This window comes from Pelmatolapia mariae, linkage group LG15 (genome assembly GCF_036321145.2).
Source record: "Pelmatolapia mariae isolate MD_Pm_ZW linkage group LG15, Pm_UMD_F_2, whole genome shotgun sequence".
Taxonomy (NCBI): domain Eukaryota; kingdom Metazoa; phylum Chordata; class Actinopteri; order Cichliformes; family Cichlidae; genus Pelmatolapia; species Pelmatolapia mariae.
In genome coordinates, this window is record NC_086240.1 from 15,909,274 (window position 1) to 15,930,589 (window position 21,316).

General features: G+C 40.0%; 2 protein-coding genes across 2 annotated transcripts in view; both read left to right on the forward strand.

Annotated features, from left to right (window-relative positions):
- Window positions 1-2,545: 2,545 nt before the first annotated feature.
- rsph3 (radial spoke head 3) lies at window positions 2,546-8,335 on the forward strand. The gene is made up of 8 exons (XM_063496116.1): window positions 2,546-2,655; window positions 4,169-4,250; window positions 4,327-4,468; window positions 4,565-4,710; window positions 5,560-5,763; window positions 7,016-7,178; window positions 7,334-7,420; window positions 8,130-8,335. Exons 1-8 carry the CDS (start codon window positions 2,546-2,548, stop codon window positions 8,207-8,209), a joined length of 1,014 nt encoding a protein of 337 aa, XP_063352186.1. The 3' UTR covers window positions 8,210-8,335.
- Window positions 8,336-10,386: 2,051 nt separating this feature from the next.
- Window positions 10,387-21,316, forward strand: part of ezrb (ezrin b) — a 31,758-nt gene continuing 20,828 nt past the window's right edge. The window contains exons 1-3 of the mRNA XM_063495023.1: window positions 10,387-10,462; window positions 11,975-12,073; window positions 17,563-17,646. Coding sequence (XP_063351093.1) covers window positions 12,062-12,073; window positions 17,563-17,646 — 96 coding nt within the window. The 5' untranslated portion in view covers window positions 10,387-10,462; window positions 11,975-12,061. The remainder of the gene's footprint in view (window positions 10,463-11,974; window positions 12,074-17,562; window positions 17,647-21,316) is intronic.

Consider the following 21,316-nt stretch of genomic DNA (forward strand, 5'->3'; position numbering starts at 1 on the left):
CGACAAACAAAGGCATAATTAAATCATCGATATGGAAACGAAGAAAAGTGCCACTTCTCACCACAGAACTCTCACCTTTGTCCTCCCTCCACACAGAGTCTGGTGTCAGTTCCTGTGCCCTATTTTTCTCTGACATGTTCAGACTTTTTCTTTTTTGTAAAGCTCTGAAAACTCTCTGTGGTTGAGCATCATCTTGAGCTGAGTTTCTGCTTTTTACTAAGACACTCATGTGGGCCAGGGTTATGTGTTAGCTGTGGGTAAAAACAAATCTGTTTTCAAGTGTACTGCTTTTTTTGTTTGCTTGTTTTGTTTCTTTTTAGGCTGCAATAGTGTGAAGAAGCACCACATTTGCACCACTGCTCACATCTGAAGTCAGACATTGAAACTCTGTGTATGTTTACTGTCAATACTAGCTTTTAGAGAAAGTCTTACCTCGTATAGTGCTAAGAGATGTCTTTATATGCAAAAAATAAAAAAAGATGCAGGATGACACCGTCACCTTTTGGCTTTTTTTTCTGTGCAGGAAGTCGTTCTTGCATCAAAAGGTTATTCTCAGAATTTCTGATGTGTTGTAAGAGTCTAGCAGGTGCTTACAATACTGGGTTTGTTTTTGACATTAATAGACTGTTTATGGGCTGAAAAACTTTTTCTGCATGTCTGTTTGTCTGAAACTGGCAGTTCAGTCTTGACTTTGAGATGGAGGCTTTGATCACAGCAAGAATTGAAAGCTTAAAGAAAAATCGTTATAGTAGAAGCATTTTTAATGGCAAAAAGATAACAAGGCAACATTCAAGGTAAGCAATAGGAGCACATACACAGACAGAAAGTTAAGGGATGAATCCACTTAGTTCAGGCATGATTTAATTTAGCTCAGTTTTGGGACAAAGTACAATCATCATAGGAATAAAAGCAGTTTGACAAAGTACTGAAGATGTACAGTTACTTATATACACAGCTAAAAAAAATAATGCATCACTTTTTAATCACATATCAGGTCAGTTAAACTTCTTGAATATTGAGCTGGTCAGTTAAGTAGCAGAGGGGTTTTTTAATCAGGTTCAGCTGCTTCGGTGTTCATGAAATTAACAATAGAGGCATCGATGAGACAATCCCTGAAACAGGAACAGTTTTACAGGTGGAGGTCACTGGTATTTTTCCCCCTTCTCATCTTTTCTGACATTTTTTTTACTAGTTTTGCATTTTTCTAGGGTCATTGTCACTGCTGGCAGCATGAGGCAATATCTGGACCCTACAGGTGGTGCACAGGTAGTTCAACTCATCAATACGTGCCATTGCCAGAAGGCTTGCTGTGTCTCTCAGCACAGTCTGAAGAGCATGGAAGAGATTCCAGGAGACAGGCAGTTACTCTAGGAGAGCTGTACAGGGGTGTAGAAAGTCCTTAACCCATCAGGACCGGTATTTGCTCCTTTGTGCAAGGAGGAACAGGATGAGAGAGCTACGATGCCAGAGCTACAAAGTGACCTCTAGCAGGCAACTGGTGGCTTGAATGTCTCTGACGAAACAATCAGAAACAGATTGTGGCTTGAGGGACTGACGTCTTGTAGTGACCCCTGTGCTCACTGCCCTGCACCGTGGTGCCAGACTGGGAGTAGCTATAGAATACTAGAAATGGCGGGTCTGTGCTTTTCACAGATGAGAGCAGACTTGCCCTGGAGAATGTTGTGCTGCCAGAAACATCTTTCAGTGTGACAGGTTTGGTGGTGGGTCAGTGCTGGTCTGGGGAGGCACATCCATAGAAGGATGCACAAACGTCTACAAGCAGGCAACGACACCCTGACTCCCCATTAGGTATCAGGATGAAGTCCTTTGACCCATTTTTCTTTTCATTTTTATGAGCTGTATACTTGGCACTAACAAACAGCTGACTTTATGTTTTACTTGTGACTTTCACAAGACCTTCACTTACAACACATACTCAGCTGAAACCTATACAAGTGACAGACGATATAAAAAGACATACACTTTCAACTTATTAGACCACATGACCATGTGACATGAAACTGATCTTAAAGCTGGCAAAAAAGGTTAAAGTTCAAACACATCCTATCACATGTCTTCAAGACATGAAAAAAAATGTTACATCATGGCTACAGTTTCATACAAAAAAAGCTTTTGGGGGTTGACCTCTATGACTATATCATTTTCTTTTTCATCTAAATGATTTTTTTGGAGCCTTTAAATAAATAAATAAATAAATAAATAAATAATGCACGTGCACATCGAATAAGTAAACATTTCGAGTTTATTTTATGTCTAATTCTAAACAGAATTTGTCGTTCATGTCAGAGGGCTAATTTTAAAAGCCGACTCTTTGGTTTTATTACATTTACCTCTGTATTATTAGAAAGCGAAAACCAAAAAAAAGAAAGAAAAAAAGAAGTGACTCAACCGACCTTATATGGTACACTTCCTGGAGACGGTTGCTACAACAGTTTGTAGCATCTAGGTTACCGTTTGTTGTCAGGCCTAAACACTGACATTAACTAGCTAACTGTTAGCTAGAGTGTCTGGGGTTTTCTGAAAGATGGCTTTTGCTTCACACAGTTACAGAGATCCAAGCGGAACATACACCTTCTCCAGCCGCCCCAGAGCTGTCGAGAACCGCTCAAAGTACAGCGAGACGTCGACTGAAGAGTACGGTGCCGTTGTTCATGGTGTCTTAAATGCGAGCTTATAAGTGGTTAACTGTACCTGAAATATAGCATATTGGCGGTGGAAATAAAGTCCACTACAGCGGCTTTACTGACTGTAAGAAAAAGTAGCTGAACTTTATATTTCATTTACAAGTAATAAAAATCCGAGAGCTAAAGCAGCCTGTTACTTGAAAAATTGAGTAAATCAGTTACAGTTGTGGTCAAAAGTTTAAATACACTCGTCATGGGCACGAATGGCACTGTAATTTGGGGATTTTAATGATTTCTTTGAACTGTTCTTTTTTCTATTTTGAAATGATTATACAGCATACTTCTTTAATGCCAATAATTAGGTGCAAAAGTATAAACACAGGCTCAAATCATACATGTACTCGATGAAATCTTTTGAGATTTAAATGTAGGTGCTGAAGGTACTACATTGTTAATAGGCCAAGACCTAATAAACAATCATGATTACGCACAACTGGTAGTTTCTTTTAACCAGCATAAAAATGATTGGAGCCATTTCTATACAAATCCAGATTTCCGGATCATCAGTTCAGACAACTGTACATAAGTAAAATCTATTAGGATGTGTTACCACTTTTCCAGACCAAAACGGTTACCCTCAGATGAGAAGAAATTGGTTAGGATGTTCACGGATGTGAACGCTGTACCAGCTGTCTAGTATGGTGGTGGTCGCATCAAGCTCTGGGGGTGTTTTGCTGCCAGTTGTACTCTCTGTGGAGTGTACAAGTAAAAATAATGAAGAAGGATTACCTCCAAATTTTTCAACTTCACTTCAAATCAAAAGCCACATGGTTGAAACTTGGTCATAGTGGGGTGTTCCAACAGGACAATAATGCTAAACACAAATCAAACTGGTTTTGGATTAATGAAGCAGGCTAACATTGAGCTTCTCGAATGACCTTTCCAAAGCGCCCACCTCAACCCCACTGAAAATCTGGCGACTACACTTAAAAGCCACGTGTGTGCCTGGAAATCAAGGGATTTAAATGAATTCTACCAATTCTGAAAAGAACTGGCTGAGGGACATTTAACCAGTTATTAAGGGAGGTATGTGCAAATATTTCAGCCTGTATGTATAATTTAGACTCTATGTGGATTAGACAAAATCCAAAAATAAATAAAAATCTATGCACCCAGTTCTTGTTTTTTAAAGTGATTAAAGATGTATACTAAACATTCATTTAAAGAAATCTTTAGAATTCTGAAATTACCATGACATTCATACTCACGATGAGTGGATGCAAACTTCAGACCACAACTGTATCTCAAATGTCGCATGCTTCAGCTGTCAAACTCTAGAACAACATGGATCAGCATTTTCCCTTTGAGGTTAAAAAAATGCAAGCGGGAAAAAAAAAGATTTTCAGCCTTTGAATTCCCGCAGACCTAATAGATTAAAAGCAGCTGATGGTGAACATTTATAGGTGCCGGAAATGGTTGGAAACTTATTGCATGCATTAAAATGAATTGTCGTCTTCCCGCAGGACAAAGCGTCATTATGGAAACATTATGTATGATCGTCGTGTTGTCAGAGGAAATACGTACGCCAAGCATATCCTACCAACTGTAAGTGTAAAACATTCATTTTCTGTTCTTTGTACAGCATAGGTTGTAGTTCTTTCCCTCTTTTCCCCACTGATAGACAGCTCAGCCAGACCCTGCAGAGATACGAAGACAACAGGCCAACAGGAGACGAGCCATTGCTCGAAAACAGGCCAGGGAGCAATTTAGACCCAACACTCCTGAAGCACTGGAGGGCAGAAAACACACTGATGTACAAACTGGTAAAATAATTCCCTAGACAACTTGAGCACAGGTAAAATAATTATTTTTGACTCCAAAAACATGGAGTTTTTATAATGAGCTTGCTTAATTTTCAGAACTCTACCTTGAAGAACTGAGCAATATTATTGCAACTACGGACATTGAGTGTCAGACTGACCCCTTCCTGGACAGACCAGCAACTCCACTCTTCATACCTGCCAAATCTGGCAAAGATGTCGAAACACAGATAGAAGAGGGAGAGGTAAGTAGTCCCAGTGGAAGGTTTGTTTAATAGCATTAACATAGTTCTAATAAAAAAAGGTTAGACCTGTTTGTTGCCTTCTATTGTTCTGGAGGAGCCAATAACCCAGACTAAGACTTCTCTTTATAAGGTTGCCAATCACTTTGGCTCGCAGACTAAAGTACAGAATTTACTATGCATTCAGGCATGTTTTGAGGCAAAACCTTTTTTCAGATTTAGTTGGCAGGGGACAAACATGCAGAAATGAGCTTGCTTTATAGGCGTTACTTCTTTTGGTTATTTTTGCTTTCTGTGTTTTAACAATTCTCTAGTTATTCTATATATTGCTTTGGCTTTTTAACCATTTTAACCATATTAATTTGTAATTTGGGTTTCATTATTTTATTTTATTCACTGGTTGGAGGTCATTTAATATTATTTTTTCTATTATATGACATTTCTTTGTTTTTCTTGTATGCTGTATGGCGTATTTGATTTCTTTTTTAAATTGATATATTTTGTAATTTATGTTTTCATTTTTTGAGTAATTTTTTATTTGATTATTCTTGCAGTACTTAGACTATTTAAATACATTTTTATTTCTCAGATTTTCTGGTTTATTTATTTTGAAGTTGATTTTTCTTTCTTATTCCATGTTGCTCTGTTTTATTATCAGCTTGTCAGTCATCAAGACTCAAGTGTTGGTCTTTGCCTTTAATTCTGTAGCCTGTGAATTGCCCAACTTTGTGGAACTGAAAAAGAAAAGTGCTGCTAATTTATTTTGGCTTTGTAAGATAGTAATGAAAACAAGTTTTTAAATATTGTAAAATTCACAGTAAAACACCACTTTTTTATAATTGCCCTATGCAGCTGTTTGACTTTGACATTGAGGTGCAGCCAGTGTTGGAGGTCTTGGTGGGTAAGACAATCGAACAGTCTCTGCTGGAGGTGATGGAGGAGGAGGAGCTTGCCTGTCTGAAGGCCCAGCAGAGAGCCTTCGAGGAGCTTCGAAATAATGAGCTGGCAGAGGTGCAGCGGCTCCAGGAGATGGAGAGACGACACAACGAGGAGAAAGTATGCAAGTTCTAGAAACTGTCTCTTTATCCAAACATGTCTGTCTGCAGCCTGTGAGCCCTAAACATGCAACTGGACTTATGATAAACAGGTTTTAATTTTTTTGTTATCTGTTATAATTACACTCACTGGCCACTTTAATAGGTACCCCCGTTGCACTTCCCATTAATGCAAATATTAGCCAGTCACAGGCCAGCAACTCAATCCATCATCAGCCTGGGTTCTCTTTAAGTGCTCCAGCTTCCTCTTCACAGTCCAAAGACAAGCATTTAGTAGGGTTAGGTTAATTGGTGATTCTAAATTGACAATGAGTGTGAATGGTTGTCTGTCTCTTTGTGTTAGCCCTGTGACACACTGGCAACCTGTCCAGGGTCTGCTCCCGCTACAACTACGGGACAGCTCCCTTAAAACCCTGAATTAGATAAGCTGAAGAAAATGTATTGTTGTTGGCAGAAGTAACAGTTGGAACTGCCTGACTGCTCTGAGGTGATATGAAGGCAATCAAAAGAATCACTCGTTATGAATCTTAAAGCGAATGGATACAGCAGCAGAAGAAAAGCACACCAGGTGCCACTCCTGTCAGCTAAGACCAGGAAACTGGCTACAATTGCCTGATCTGATCAATCTTGATTTCTGCTGTGACATTTGGATGGTAGGGTCCAAATTTGGTGAAACATAGAAATTTCAATAGGGTCCATGTCAAGTTGGACCAAAATCTCTGAGGAGTGTTTCCATCGCCTTGCTTAATCCATACACTGAAGAATCAAAACAGTTCTCAAGGCAAAAGTGGGTCCTGCCCCTTATTAGCGTGGTGTACCTAATAAAGTGGGAACAGTTTAGACATGTATTTCCTGCCAAGATTAGCTGTTGTAGATATGTGTGGTGATTCATCATCTTTTTTTAAAAAGAAGTCACACATGGAGCACAAATAATTTCTGTTGGCTTTTGTTGCCAGAGAAACAGTGTCATCAAACCAAGTCTGATATGGTAGTAATGTCACAGTGCTAATGAAGCAGATTAACTGTGTTTGAGTACTAAAATTCGTATTTATGAGTCACTATGCATACTCCTGTAGTGAAGCTACATGAGTATGATCTCACTGACAATTTTTAGAAATAATAGAGGTCATAGTGTTTGTGCACTGCTTACACCTGCTAGGTATGGTGGAGAATTTCAGGATTTCAGACATCATGGGTGTGAGTTTTTTTGGTGCCAGATTAAACAGATTAATCTGGGTTTCTTCCTCCCTCAGGAGCGTAGAATTGCACAGCAGAGGGAGGTGCTGAGGAAAGAAAAGGAGATTGCAGAGAAGATCGCCGCCCGGGCGTACACCCAGCAGTACTTGGCCGGTCTTCTACCTGCTGTCTTTACCTCACTGAGAAGCCACGGCTACTTTTACAACCCTGTGGAGAAAGGTCGGCCTCTTGAACTTTCACTTACTTGACACACGAGGGTGTCGCTGCCCTCTGTTGCTAAAGCATCATTTCCTTATATCTGTGTCTATTAATAGATGAAAAGATAATTGACTCAAACTTTGCGGATGAATCATATTTGTGGTTTTGATTTACAGATATCGAGACTAATTTCTTCCCATGGCTGATGGACGAGGTGAACAACAGGGTGGAAAGGAGATACACAGCAAGAGAGATTCTTGACAGTAAGAGACATTGGTTATTTTATTTAATTTTTTTGATGACATCCCTTTTTTGAGATTTTTTGGGTTGATGTATGCAAACCTAAATTTGCTATATTTAAAAAAAACCTTTGCTTTGCTATGTTTAAGTATTTTTTTTCCATCTTATAATTTTGTGTAGTCCACTCATCATTGCTGTAGATTTTCTATAATTATGCTTTTATTTAGCATTAGTTTTTTTTATCACTTCAAAGTGCTTTATAAGTTCAAACCAACTCAAATAGAAAGCAGAGAAATGAAAAGAATGGGATGTGCCACTCAAATTGAAATCTATTTGAGGATTGTGTAACAGCACTGAGGGTGAAGGAAGTACACCTTGCAGGTGAAAACAGGCTTTTTAAAAACTTTATTTTAGTCCCAGGTCAGCAACTTTTGAAGCCTTTAAAAATTAGATTTGACTGGTGACCATGTATGCAGTTTTTAATGTTCGGGTGACTGATGAAATTAGTCATTTATAATAATTGGACAAATAATTGCCTGGAGGAAATTGCAGTTTAAAAAATAAATTCTAGAGGTCTGCATTTACTTCTTGTAAACTTTTCTCCAGCGTGTGTTGTGTGACTACCATCTAGTGGTGCGTGTTAAACATTACAGCTGTCGCTGAAGTCAAACAGGACAGGGATGGGGTTGCACCTGTGTGACTGAAACATTTCCATGTTTTTGTCTGTTTCAGCTATGATCTACGATGTAACCCAGAAGAGACTCGAGCGCTTCAACGAGGAAGAGACACAGCCAGAAAAATCTGATTCATAGAGAGATTTATACACAAGTGTGTGAATGTATTTACCACAAATAAACGTTTTTTTCATGAACTGGTAGTTTTGTTTACGGCTCCAAACCCAGGTTGCCAACAGGGAAGGTAATAACTGCCCTCAGGTGGACAAACTATGCCATGTCAACATTCATACTTTGGTTGAAGGGTGGCTCTTCTTAACTTTTTAAGTTAAGTTAAGTTTCTTTCATTGGCTGTTCACAAATGACTGATATGATAGATCGGTAAATAGCTAATATCAACTGATATTAGACAGGAGGCCAAGGTGGAGGTGGCAGAGCTGGAATTGAAGATGTTAAGATTTACATCTGGAGTTACATGAATGGGCAAGATTAGAAATCAGCATATCAAAGAGACAACTCATGTTGAGTGGTTTGGAGTCAAAGTAGAAAAGTGGGTCTGAGATGTTTTGGCCATATAGTAGTGGAGGAGGAACAGAGAAAGACCTCAGAGAAGATTCATGGATGCAGTGAAAGAGGACATGCAGAGGGTTGGTGTGACAGGATATGAGGAATAGGATGAGATAAAGGCAGATGAGCCTCTGTGGAGACCTCTAAAGGGAGCAGCACAAAAAAGCAAAGATGATGCCTGTTTGATATATCAGTTGGGCTCCAATGATTAGTAGTTCTGTGGGTCTTTTTTGCACTTATGACTTCGATGCAATAGTCGTCAATTATAGACCTATAAATAGAAACAACATGTTACAACCTCAAGATAATAAAATTATTAAAAAGCTGAAGTTCAGGTTTCCTCATTTTTCTCCCTTGAAGGCAAGCTTTTTCTTTCAGTTCTGCAGTACAATTGTTCATTTATTGCTTATCTGAAGAAAGTTCCTCTGTGCTACTGAGCTGTCAACATACCAATGAAAGAAAATCAGCCAAAATCTAATGTTCAAAGAGCAATCTTAAAAAGATTATCATCGGCAGAGCAGGCAGTGAAACAGGTTTTAAGGAACTCCAGATATTCAAGAGGAGCATTCAAAGTGCCTCCCTGTGTATTTATCCATTTGCATCTGGCATCCGACTGCAAACAGTTTATTCAGGTGCACTAACAGGCAAATTCAAGAATGCTTTGCATTACTGTGACTGTTCGGCTCCACTATCCCAGCACCCAGAAAATGTATTTAAAGCAGCTGATAATTTCTCCTGCTTTGAAAACCAGCGAGGATTAATGTGTCGGTACCAGCTTTGTTTCATGGGTTTCAGGCTACCCTCCAGGTGTTAGAGACACACCTATTTTCAGTAGACTTTGCTTAAAAAGCGGTTGTGATGATGATGATGGTGCTGGTGAAGCTGTAGTTGTAGAAAGCGAGGTAACAGCAGAAGCAGGGGCAGGCGGGACTGTCACCTCGCTCTTTGGTTTCGTATTATGGTGAGAAGTAGGTCTAACCTCCGATATATACGGTCTATTTTAATCCCGTCCTCTCATTGGCCGGTTCACCTCTGACGCCAGCTCTCGGTACAGCACGCGCAGGGCGGATGACACGCGCTATTTCCCGTGTTAAAGTTTCAGCGTTGATGCAACTCCGCGCTCAGGACAGGTGACACCTGAGTCTTTGCGCACTAAATTGAGGAAGTATTTAAAAAAAAAGACAGTTGCCAAAGTGACAGCGCTCTTAACACGACAACTTACCGAAAAAATAAAAGTTTATGTTGTTTGTTGTGGTTATTGAATGTTATTACACGATTTTCGTATAATGCACTGAAAATTTGGGCTACATAGAAGATAACTGACTATCTTAAAAGTAGAAATACCTTAACATGTCTAACTAGGTGCTGTTATTTTAAGGTCATGAAAGAGAAGCACAGTTTAAAAATATACCTGCAAATTAAATAATAATTAAATAACAAAAAGATTAAATAGCATAATTTCATCACACTAACTTTAAATAAGAGCCATTGCACACCATACTTATATTTATTTATTGTTATTATCACACTTAACGTTGCAGCTGAGGGCCCTGTGACAAACCACCAAGATTCCCCACTATAGCAGGGAAAACACCCAGCTCTGCCAAAATGCTCATCAAACAGCAATGAAACTATTAATGGTTTTGTTGGGAAGTCCCTCAGAGTTCCCTTACGGATCCCAGGGGCCCCGAGTGGTGACCCTGCTGCCCTGCAGCCTGCAAGGGCGGCACACGGGGATGTATGAGCGCCATATTGCGCCTGGCTGGAGCAGCAGCGGGAGAGGGAGTGTGCGGACCCGCCGTGTAAACCACCGTCTCATCTCCGGTAAGACTTTATTCTTATTTCAACACCTCCGTCCTGCAGACCGACCTCGGCAGCAAAGCGAGATGGAAGAGCTGCAAAATAAGACTTTGTTTGGTTTTATTTATTTATTTATTTTTGCACTCTTTTTTTGTGCTGCACTATACAAAGCAGGCAAATCTCACAACAGGTGTCTTTGGGATTATAATGGGAATGCGGCTGAGGGCGGCGCAGATGAAGCTTCTGCACAAAGGGGAGCATTAATACAGCGTGGGTTTAGGAGTCCACGGTTTAGTCTTCTTTTACCGTGTATTTTTATTAGGAAATCTTTTTAGTGGAAAAAGTGGAACGTGTCATAAACTGGGCTTGAGTCGTTTCCCCGTCGGTGTGGGTGTGTACCCAGAGCAGACATTACAGTCCCGGTGAAATATTCCCTGTCTGTCGTCACTTTGTCCCGTTTTGTCACACTGTAGCTGAGCACTCCTTGTGCTAAATGCACTGTAAAACAGCATTGTTTCTGTTCTCTTCTTCTTTCTTTTTAATCGACTTTGTGGGTCGATGCAGGCAAATATTGAGCATGAAAGGCTTCCATTAATATGAAGTGGGGTGTGGATTTTTGAGATAATGACGTCTTCAAAATAAAAGACCAAAAACACAGACGGGTGGGGACCATTACGTTTATTAAAGGTAGTGGTTGAGGTGTGTTTCTGTACTAAAGCTAAGCTGCATGGTGTCTGTGTGACTCAGTGTTAAGGTAAAGCAAGTTTCAGGATATCCGGTGTTACATTTCAAAATAAAGCCTTTCAAGCGCGATATTTTTGGTATTCGTTGTTAAAAGACAAGAAATGGCTATAAGAGAAATTAAAAATAAGCCAAACAACCAACATCACCATTTTACCTTGTTAATGTGTATAGGTGTATAGGTTAATGTGAGTCAGTCTGTTGCTGGCTAACACAGATGGATAACCATCCAGATACACATTCACACGACCAGTTTAGAGTCACCACTTAACCTAACCCCAGGTATGTGACAGTGCGTCAGTGATCCACTGATACGCAGCATGGTAGTGCCCATTAATGGATCACTGTAAATTAAATAAATACAACCATTTGAAGAGGCAAACATGGGTTTTTACTCCAAATGAAAATATTTAGGTTTAGAAGTTCTATTGCTATTTTGCTTTGTGGAAGGATATTGATAATTCTCATATTATTATAGTACTACGAGGGGTAATACTAATTATAATAATTGTAATAAATATGAAAAATAATCGAAGGATTAATGTTTTTTTTTTTTTTTTAACCAGTGTTTCACGGGATTACTATAAAGTAATGACCAGTAAGACCAATTGCTCTTAATTTGAAGGTTGAAAAGCCCACTTCCTATGTTGTTGTATACAGCTGCCGTTGGCTTGTTGGTTTCCAGGGTGATTCATCCTGATGACTGTAGTCCGCAGGAGTGTCGAGCTATCCTCAGTCGGGTTTAAGTAGCGCAGAAGTGGCCGAAACTCGTTTCTCTTCTTTCTCTCTTTTCAGGAAGGCGCAGTGAAAGCCACAGTCGCTCGGAGTCTCTCCTTTTTTATTTGACAGTTCCTCGCTCGAAGCCGGGAAAAGGACAGAAAAATGCCCAAAGCGGTAAGCGGCCCCTTTGATTTTTCTGTATAATATCACTCTTTAGTTCTGTGACAGGTAGATTGTATTAACTGAATCACAGCAGGTAACGATTAACACACTCTCAAATCTGGCTAATCCTTTTCGGAAAAAAATATATAAATAAATGGTTTTATTATTTTTGTATTATGCGAATCTCATAGAAATGTGGTTATAGCGACACTATTATTATGACAGTAGAGCTTTATGAGATTATTAGCTCATGTAAAAATACGGTAGTCATGTTAAAGGCGAATGCCACTGAAAAATTCAATGTCTTGCATCTTTATAATTGTTCTCCATTAATTTTTACTTGAAAGATAAGCGTGAACAGTGTTTAATTTTAAATGTGGTTGCTGTTTAAGTGGGTAGATCTATATTTTTAATAGCTATATGCTTTACTGGATAAGGGTGGAAAGTCTTTGAATGCAGATGTTGGGTGGAAAACTGGCAAAAAAGTGACTTGCTGTCTATATAAACTGTATTTTATGTAGTTACCATGTATATGTGAACAGGTTTTTAGCCTTCAATTACTCCTGACTCACTTTGCCCCACCCGAGCTCTTACATACTGTACAGTGGCACATGGCTCGTCCTGTATCTATCCCTCTTTGTTATGGAAATGTGTTAGATTAAAGCCTATGTCAATATTTTTCTCCGTATAGAAAGTGTCAGAAAGATAAATTAAGCCAAGTTGTTTGCATGAGTAACTCATGCAAGTCAAACTCACAGTTTTAAAGTATCTCAATGGGAAAAAGGCAAACAGTATCAGAAATAGGTGCAGTTGTGCAATTTGTGTTATTATGGTGACAGGTTGCTGTTAAACAGATTCATATAGGGATGACAATGACCGGAGCCCAGATGAGCATCATTAAACATTTGTCGGTTTGTTTAGAAACGCCTCAGGGTTGTCATGAGCGTCACTGTGGAAATGACATCATTGCTGTCTAGATAGCAGCAGCGCACGGAGTCCAGTTGACACAAACAGCCTCTTTAGAAAATCATGTCAGAGTATTTTTTTCCATGATACCAAGAAGTCATAAGGCCTTTTTTTTCTTCCTAAAAAGTTTATCCTAAAGTCTAATTCAGTGTGTGGCCTCATGATTGGCCCAGTCTTTCAGACATGGCATGAGTAAATGTCAGCAGGACACTGTTTTTTTTTAGTAAATCTCTTCTTTCGATGCTGTGGGTGGGGAAAGCTGGGAAACAAAACCCACAGTGACAGTCAGATGAGCCTTATGTTACATTCAGCCTGTTTAATTTCATCATCTCTTAGTCAGTTGAAGATTTTCTTACTTAATCATCAGTCTGTGCAGTTTCAAAAATCCCTTTTTCTTCCACTAGACACACATTTTTGTTTGAGAAATGACAGTTAAAGCTGGTAGTTTTTGTCTCTTCTTCATAAAAATCCACCTTTTGTGTCAATTTAACACATTTTTTTATTTCAAAGACACAAAATTAAGTCTAAAAACATTTAGGAAAGCCCTAATGAACAAATGTGAAGGTATATTTTATTTTAGCTAATGATCCTGAGAAACCAGAAAGGGACACAAACCAAGCCTCAGGGGTGTCAAAAGCTCCTAGTAATGGTCCCAACCCCATGATAAATGGGTGTAAAAAATCTGTGCCAAAACCATAGACATAGATCCATAGATTCAGCTCTTATGTGTAATAATCCACAAAAACTCACCAAAATCATCTAACCATCCATCTGCTGTGAAACAGTCAGGAAATGTAAAAGTGAAGTCACAGTCAAGCAGCAAAGGATCAAAAATGCAGATTTGTCTTAAATGTGAATCAAACTGAGAGAGAAACCTACAGGCACTCTGCAACTGTTAGAGTTCAGATGATGGGTGTGATACCAATCATTCCTGCATTGTGTTTTATCACTGTGGGGCAGGACTTCATAGCAGATTTGCGCGAGCAGCGAGGTCTCCCGTTCACCCCTCTGAATTGCACATTATCCAAAGTAAACCTCAGTGCTCCCAGAATTTCCTCGGGATCACAGCCCTGTGACACAATCCACACAAGGCGTGGCTGGCTGGCATCAGTGTGGATGGGTGTTTTCTTCTCATGTCCAGTCCCATTGTTGCTATTTGTTCCTTTTAAATAATTGATAACTCAATCATACGAGGAACACCCTCCAGGCGTGATTCACCAGTCCCAAAGTGGTTACAAGTCCTTGAAGTCTCATTCTTCAGTTACTTGTGTTTAATGTTGACAGAACGAGCCGGCCTGTTCTCTCTCTCTTGCCGTCCTTTCTGTGCTGCAGTCATTTATTGGTATATCGCCATGGTGACTCCCTTTGTACCAGACTCTTGTAAAGCCATGCAAATTATGCAGAGGTTAAATATTGAATGGTCATCACTGAAGAATGCACCGTAGCCTATTCACAGTTTAACTACTGAGGTGATGGCCACTTTATTTTTTAACTTAACCTAGAGAAACTTCTTAAACTTGCCACTGAAACATCCAAAGGAACGTTAATCAAACACGTGGTTATACAGAGCTGGGAGGGGTTATGTACGCATAGACTTTAGAGACTAGAATAACCAAGTCAGTCAGGCCTCTAAATTTAAAGGGTCTCAATTTCATGTTAGATTTGGAAATGGCACTCTAGGAAGAAAAACAATAGTGAAAGCAAATTGCTGTTACAGTAACCTTTCTTGCAATGAGTGTCTAACCTGATTAGATAAAGATAATTTAATCTATCTTTTTCTAAAGATTACCTCCAGCCTGTTCCTTAAAACACACAGACCCAGTGTAACCATACAACATCTTGTGCAGATGGAGTTAATAAAGAAGATCTAGGAGACTGCTTTAACATAAAGACTGGAAACTGGAAGGAACAGGCAGCCTGGCTCTGTGCAGAGATTCCACTTGTGAGCCTTAATCCAGGCTGGTCATTTATTTTCACTTCCAGATTTAATGCCTTCTACATTTGCTTGTAGAGACCTTTTCACTCCCAACAGTTGAAACAGTGGTTTCTTGGTCCATTGAGTACCATGAGTGAATTAACACAGTGATGAAACTGTATTCTCTGACATCACAATGTTTTTTTACTTCATTCTTAACTCTTGCTAAACTAGTATTTTGGTATGGATGCACTTCAGTGTCAGCATAAAACATCTTTAGATTCAGGCAGATATGTTGGTCTTCAGTGATTGGCTAGAAATAACCAGGTAGCAAGGAGGCAATAGGGCACTGAAACTTGAAAGGGAGTGGAATGAGTTGATTTCAGGTACTTTGTGCACCACATCGCGGTCTGATCGCCTCATCTAATTCTGACCATGAGGGAAAATCTGCACACTCTTGATCATGTGCACTTGTTACCATGTTTTGGCTCTCACTGCTTAATAATCTGTGTTGCCATAGAGCTCGGATTGCTTGTTAATGTTTCATAGCTACCACTGCGGTGCATCTTCCTCCAGGAGTGATTTGCATAACCTGTGCTGTTACAGCGGGTTTAGGAAATAGAGCTTCTGTTACTAAAATCTTGAAGTCAGGTATTAATAGGATGGGGTATAAATGGTTAATATGAACTGCTGGACTTTCCTCTGACTAAAGTTGCTCTTTGTGGAACTCTGGGTCCTTGCCTGGTGTATTTTTAGCATATGTGTCATGTTTTCTTTACCGCCATGAATGGCCTCAGTTTATTGTGAGTTACCGTTGGAGAACTTAGCTTGAGATCAGATATCACTCACTCACTGGTTTCCACTGGCTTGTCTCCTACACATATTCATATATTCCATTCTCTTCTGGTTAGGGTGTGTGTGTTTTTTCCTTCTAGATGCTCCATCTGTAACTGTTACATCTGTAACTGTATTTGTAACACCTCAAACTGTAAGCGCTAGAGAACAGTAATTTAAACAGAAGAAACCTGAAAAATAATACTTAATAGAGCCGTTTCTGAGCGATTCTGGTGCAGTTTTTGTGGTAGGTCATCTGGCTCCTCTGGGATGTAGATGGTGATATCGGAGGCTACTGGGGCACTGCAACTGAAAGGAGAGCTTTGTTTTGCTGTGTAAAGTAAATGCAGTGGTTCCCCTCCTTCTCCAACCTCCAAGCTGTGACTTGAAGCGGGTAGGGGTTGCTTAATTGGGTGAATGACTCAAAACCTTTCAAATTGTACGCACATGTGCCGTTAGAGGGTTGAGCTCAGTGCTTCATTGTTTTTATTTTGTTGGTAAAGCAGAGTTTGCTTTGCTGCTGCTGGGTTTTAATGTCATGTGAGACGACTGGCTAACCTGACTTGACAGCAGCAGCAGACTGGGGCAGTAAATGGGGCATTTTGAATATCCACCGACTTGACTGCTGTGCTCCTACAATATCCTGAAGGGCATTTTCCATGCACTGCTGTGATTGGATTTGCCTTGTCTGGAGGATTTGCGTGTAACAGTTAGTTGATCAGTCCGTAAAGCTTCATGGGAATCAGCGGCCCTCTGAGTCACCAGACTCGTCGCTGCTCCGGCCCAGATATCCCTTTTCCAGTGGGCGTCATTCAGTTTGTTCACCAATGAGGCTCAGTGTAGTTCACAATGGACTGGAGATGAAAGATGTCACTGGAGGCCTTTCTCTCTCCTCACTCTGTGTCCACTAACCTCTTTGTATCGTTTTCACTGGGCATTAATAAGTTCAGTCAATACCCTGAGTATCTGTGCCTTTTCATAACCCCCCCAAATACCAGAGACGTTTGACATTATAGCCACAGAAAAGAGGTTCAGTATGTGGGTTAGTTACCTCAAAGCAGCCACTGTAAATATTTGTGCATTGTTGCATGGTCTTTGTGTGAATTGCATATCCTGCTTACTGATTACTAACCAAACCGACAATACAGAATACTGTTTCTCTCCATTATGAGACACACTTGACGTCAGTTTTCATTATTCAGCGAAGCACGGCAGTCATATTGTTTGAAATGATTCTGCACGTTAATCACTGGGGTGGATGGCTGTGAGTGGACATTAACTTCTGGGCCTGTAGAGCAGGTTTCAGTAAGATGGACCTCCTCTTTTTGTAAGCACAGGTCACTGTGATCAGTCATTAACCAGAGAACTGAAAGACTCTGAAGTTTTGAATAGGACTGAGTGAATGGAGTTACTTCAGTTGAACCTTCCAGAATAACATACATTGTGCCATTATTAGCTTGGGAAACTGGTGTAAGCTGTGCTTATGATATATAATCTTACTTTCATGAGTTGGACTCGTCACTGCATATTTTAATCAATAACACCTCCAGTTTTGCAGCACAGTTCCCTTCAATCAGCTGGTCTGTCTCTGAGAAAGCAGAGCCCCTTCTGTTTACTCTGCAAATACACCCCCCTTACCAAACTCACACTGACACACACACATTGCAGCTATGCTCTGCAGCAGTTTAGTATGATTTACCTTGTATTTTTTTTTACCTATAAGCACCCCTCTGTGTCTCTTGGTCAGCATTTGAACTCATGCTTTTTTTCTCATGTTTTTCTGCAGGTCAATGTTCGCGTCACCACCATGGACGCTGAGCTGGAATTTGCCATCCAGCCCAGCACCACCGGCAAGCAGCTGTTTGACCAGGTAAAGTGCATATCACCTCTGTACTTGACTGTGGCATCGGTGTTGGCCTTTTAAAACTCTATTTTAAAAACTTTGGAAACAATATTATGTGGAAAAGTTAATTTGGGATTTATTTTGAAATAAAGTCTTTGAATCTTTTAGCCAAGGTGGTGAATGTAGTTTGGCACAAAATTAGAAATCATGCTGAGAAAGGATAGTGGATATACTGGACAAAGATGCTAAGTAAGGAGCTGCTAGGCAGGAAGAAAGAGGAGGACTGCAGAGGAGGTTTATGTATGTACTGAAGGAGGACACGCAGAGTTGTGACAGAAGAGGATATAAGGGTTAGAGTGGGATGGAGGAAAATAATCTGACACAAATTATGACACAGGTAAGTACAGGTGACCATGGCAATCTGTTAGTGACCACTTCCCCCCCCCAGTGATTAAAGGTTGCCAGGGGTCACTGACTGGTCTCTCAGACTGTGTGACTGAATTACTAAGTGCTTGCATACTGAGTGTCAAAATCTCACTGTTCCCATTCTTCCTCCTGAGGCCTCATGTCCCTTACCCAAATAAATAAAAGAATTAAAAGATGTGTTTTTGGGAGATTTTGTTAAGTTTTGCTAGCTGCTTCCTGTTGCTTACAGTGTTTATGCAGCAGTTCCTGGCTTCAGCTAACATTTAATGTTCATACTGTAATGATCGTCTCTGCTGGCAATAAAACAACTAATTACCAACATGTTAAACTTTTTCAGTGCATGCACTAACTCAGTTCACAATGTTTCAATCTTTACTTAAGTTAATGCACATTATAAATCAAAATATTTGTCAAATCAAGCATTTTTTTTTAAGTTTCCTTTCCAGAAAGAATTGCATTTAGATTAATTTTCAAACTGCTGTGACCTGTTTTATTGCACCAGTAAACTGGGCTGTTGTGACTTTCCAGTCATTACTTCCGGGCCTGAAAAGCTGTCCAGCACAGACAAGATTACAGGATCTTTTTCCTTAAAGACTCCTTTTCAGCATCAGTGACTGTTATTAAAAGTTTCTGGTGATGAAGTACAACAGCTAAATATAACGCTTAAGATGACGCGAACATGGAACTTGATGAATATGTCAATCAACTTGATGGTTTATGGCTTAAAGTGGTGAATGAAGTCTGTGTGGCTGGTTACACAGTGTCAGTGCAGAGTGAAAGGTGTGGTCACAGTGAAGTAAACATTTACCTGTTGTGACTGTAGCTGTCTAGTGAACGGTGGTCTTCACTGACTGTAAATTATTACTGGTTGCTTCATTCTTCTGCAAAGCCTTACAGCTTAATTGTGCTGGCATTTAACCTCAGATTTATGTTTCTGTAGTCTTCCATCAGGGGCGAATTGAGTGTTGATGTAAGTCAGTTTGATATTTTTACCCACTACGGTGAATGACATTACGTAATCATAGTATGTGGCTTTGTTTCTTGTTGCTATTACTGGTCACCTGCCTTACTAAAGAAGACCATTTTAATTTTCACTTTCCTGTTGCTTATGAGGCCATTGTGAAACTCTATAGCAAAGATCCAAATGTAGATGACGAGTCATTAGTATGAGCTCCTCTGTGGCTTTTACGACAGCACCGGGGGAGGGAAGGCATTGTTTTAGCCACTTCCTGTTTAACTTGTTTTTCAATAGCAAAGTAAAGCCGACTGTGGATTGATTTTTTTTTTAAGTCAAAGACATTTGAATGCAGTCATGTTAAGTATAGTATTGACCTAAAAAATCACAACAAAAACATCCAGATTCAAAAATGGTCATGTTTGATGTCTCATGTAAAGTGGTGTATGAATTACTTGCATGTAACTGATCAGTTCATAACAAATTTTCAAATAGCAGCAGCATCGTCACTAGTTTTGTTGAAGTAAAGATGAACTAAAGACCCTGATGTTGACCTCTCTTTATTCGCCTACTTGTTACAATGGCTGTAAGTAGGGTGTGCCACAGATAATCATTCTCTCTCTGTGAGTGTCAGAGACAGTTCACAATGCTCTATTTTTATGCATCAATACAATTTGCTACTCCAAGCATGGGAAATTATCTCCAAAGCTTTGAGCAACCGTTCACTGTGCCTCCAGGTTTAAATGTGTGACAGTAACTTTGGAAATTCCTTGGAACTGAAGTCTGTTTGTGCCTGATTTTAAAAAAAAAATATATATTTTTTGAAAGCCTTGAAAGCAGTCGGCAACAGAAAACAGAAGTACCCTCATAGAGTTCAGCAGCTTCTGTGGAAATGCTGAGTAACAACAGTGAGCTCATTCCCAGTGCGAATGTGAGGCCTGGCGTGGCCCGTGTGGTCAGTGCTGATCATAGCCTTCGTCCTTGTCATGCTGCTGTTAAGGAGAAACGCCTGCCACTCCCCTACACACCCTCATATGGTTTCACTTCCATGTGACTTCTGCTTCTTTTCGTTTTGCCTTAAGCCACAGTTAGGAAAATCACTGCCACTGCATTTTACAGTAGTAGCAGTGGTTAGTTAAATCTGGCCACGTTCGGCCTCCAGATACTTTCTCCTGCGTCGGTGTGGTTTCGACAGATTTTCAGCTTCAGCTCTGTAGAACTGGTTTGGATCAGTTAAAAGCCGGAGGGACAATTGTTGTGAAGCAGCTGAAATCATGGCAACGTTTTTAAACAGTTTAGCAATGTGTTGAACCGAATCCAAGTCCAAGAAATTTGTCTGACAGGTGGCAGCACAACAATGTGGCACCGAAACCCCATATATCAAAGATGCATTTAAAAACATTGCTGAGTTCCTCGTCAAGAGAGGTAACATGTTCCAATGTGGGATGTTTGTGGTTGTGTTATGGTAGAGCTATTCTTAGTTATTAAAATGAGCAACTCTGGCTTTGCAACACTCCCTTTGTTACTATTTGTTTCACCGTAATGGTCATTGTCATTTGCCTCGAACCGGCAGGGCCTCAGGGCACCCTCCATCTTTGTCGTGGTCGGTCCTTGTTTGGGGGGAACCTCTCCCTTCCCCACCTCAGTCACTGGAAGACTCTGGGTTAGTCTGCCTGGCGGATCCAGTGAGTAATGCTTTTTCAGGCCAGTGGCATTCCTGTCTTTTACCACAAGGCCTAAGCTCCCATAAACCAGTAGGAGAAACTTTCACTCAACGTCTGATGGCTTTTAGCGTTAACCTGACTGCTAAATATTTCACAGGTGTTTTCCCCCCTCTTTTCTTAATCATTGCCAGAAAAATGCAGAGCTGTCCTGGTTGCCTCTTTGGCCTCTTTGGTTTTATGTATGAAAATTAACTTATTCATGCTGGGTAATGTCATCAAGAAATTTTTAGTAAAACCATCCACAAGTCAGCCAAAGGGCATTCAATTCAGCACTGAAAAAAGGCTCATATGTAAGGTAATAGTCATTAATTTAAAAGTCTGAAACATTTTGTCATTTTTGCTACGGACAGAAACATTAGGAGACATTACAGCCTCGTAACTAAAGCTGGGATTCTGGGATTCAGTGTTAGCCCCATACTTCGGATCACCTGCTTTACGATGCTTCATTTCAGTGTAACTTAAAGATATAAACTTGACAAAGTGCTAACAGAGAACTTCCTGGGTAAAAATTCAGTTATGTGAATATCCTGTCTGGCAGATAGGACGTAACACATTCTCTGAAAGAAAATGCGAAATTCTCATTCTGGATGAG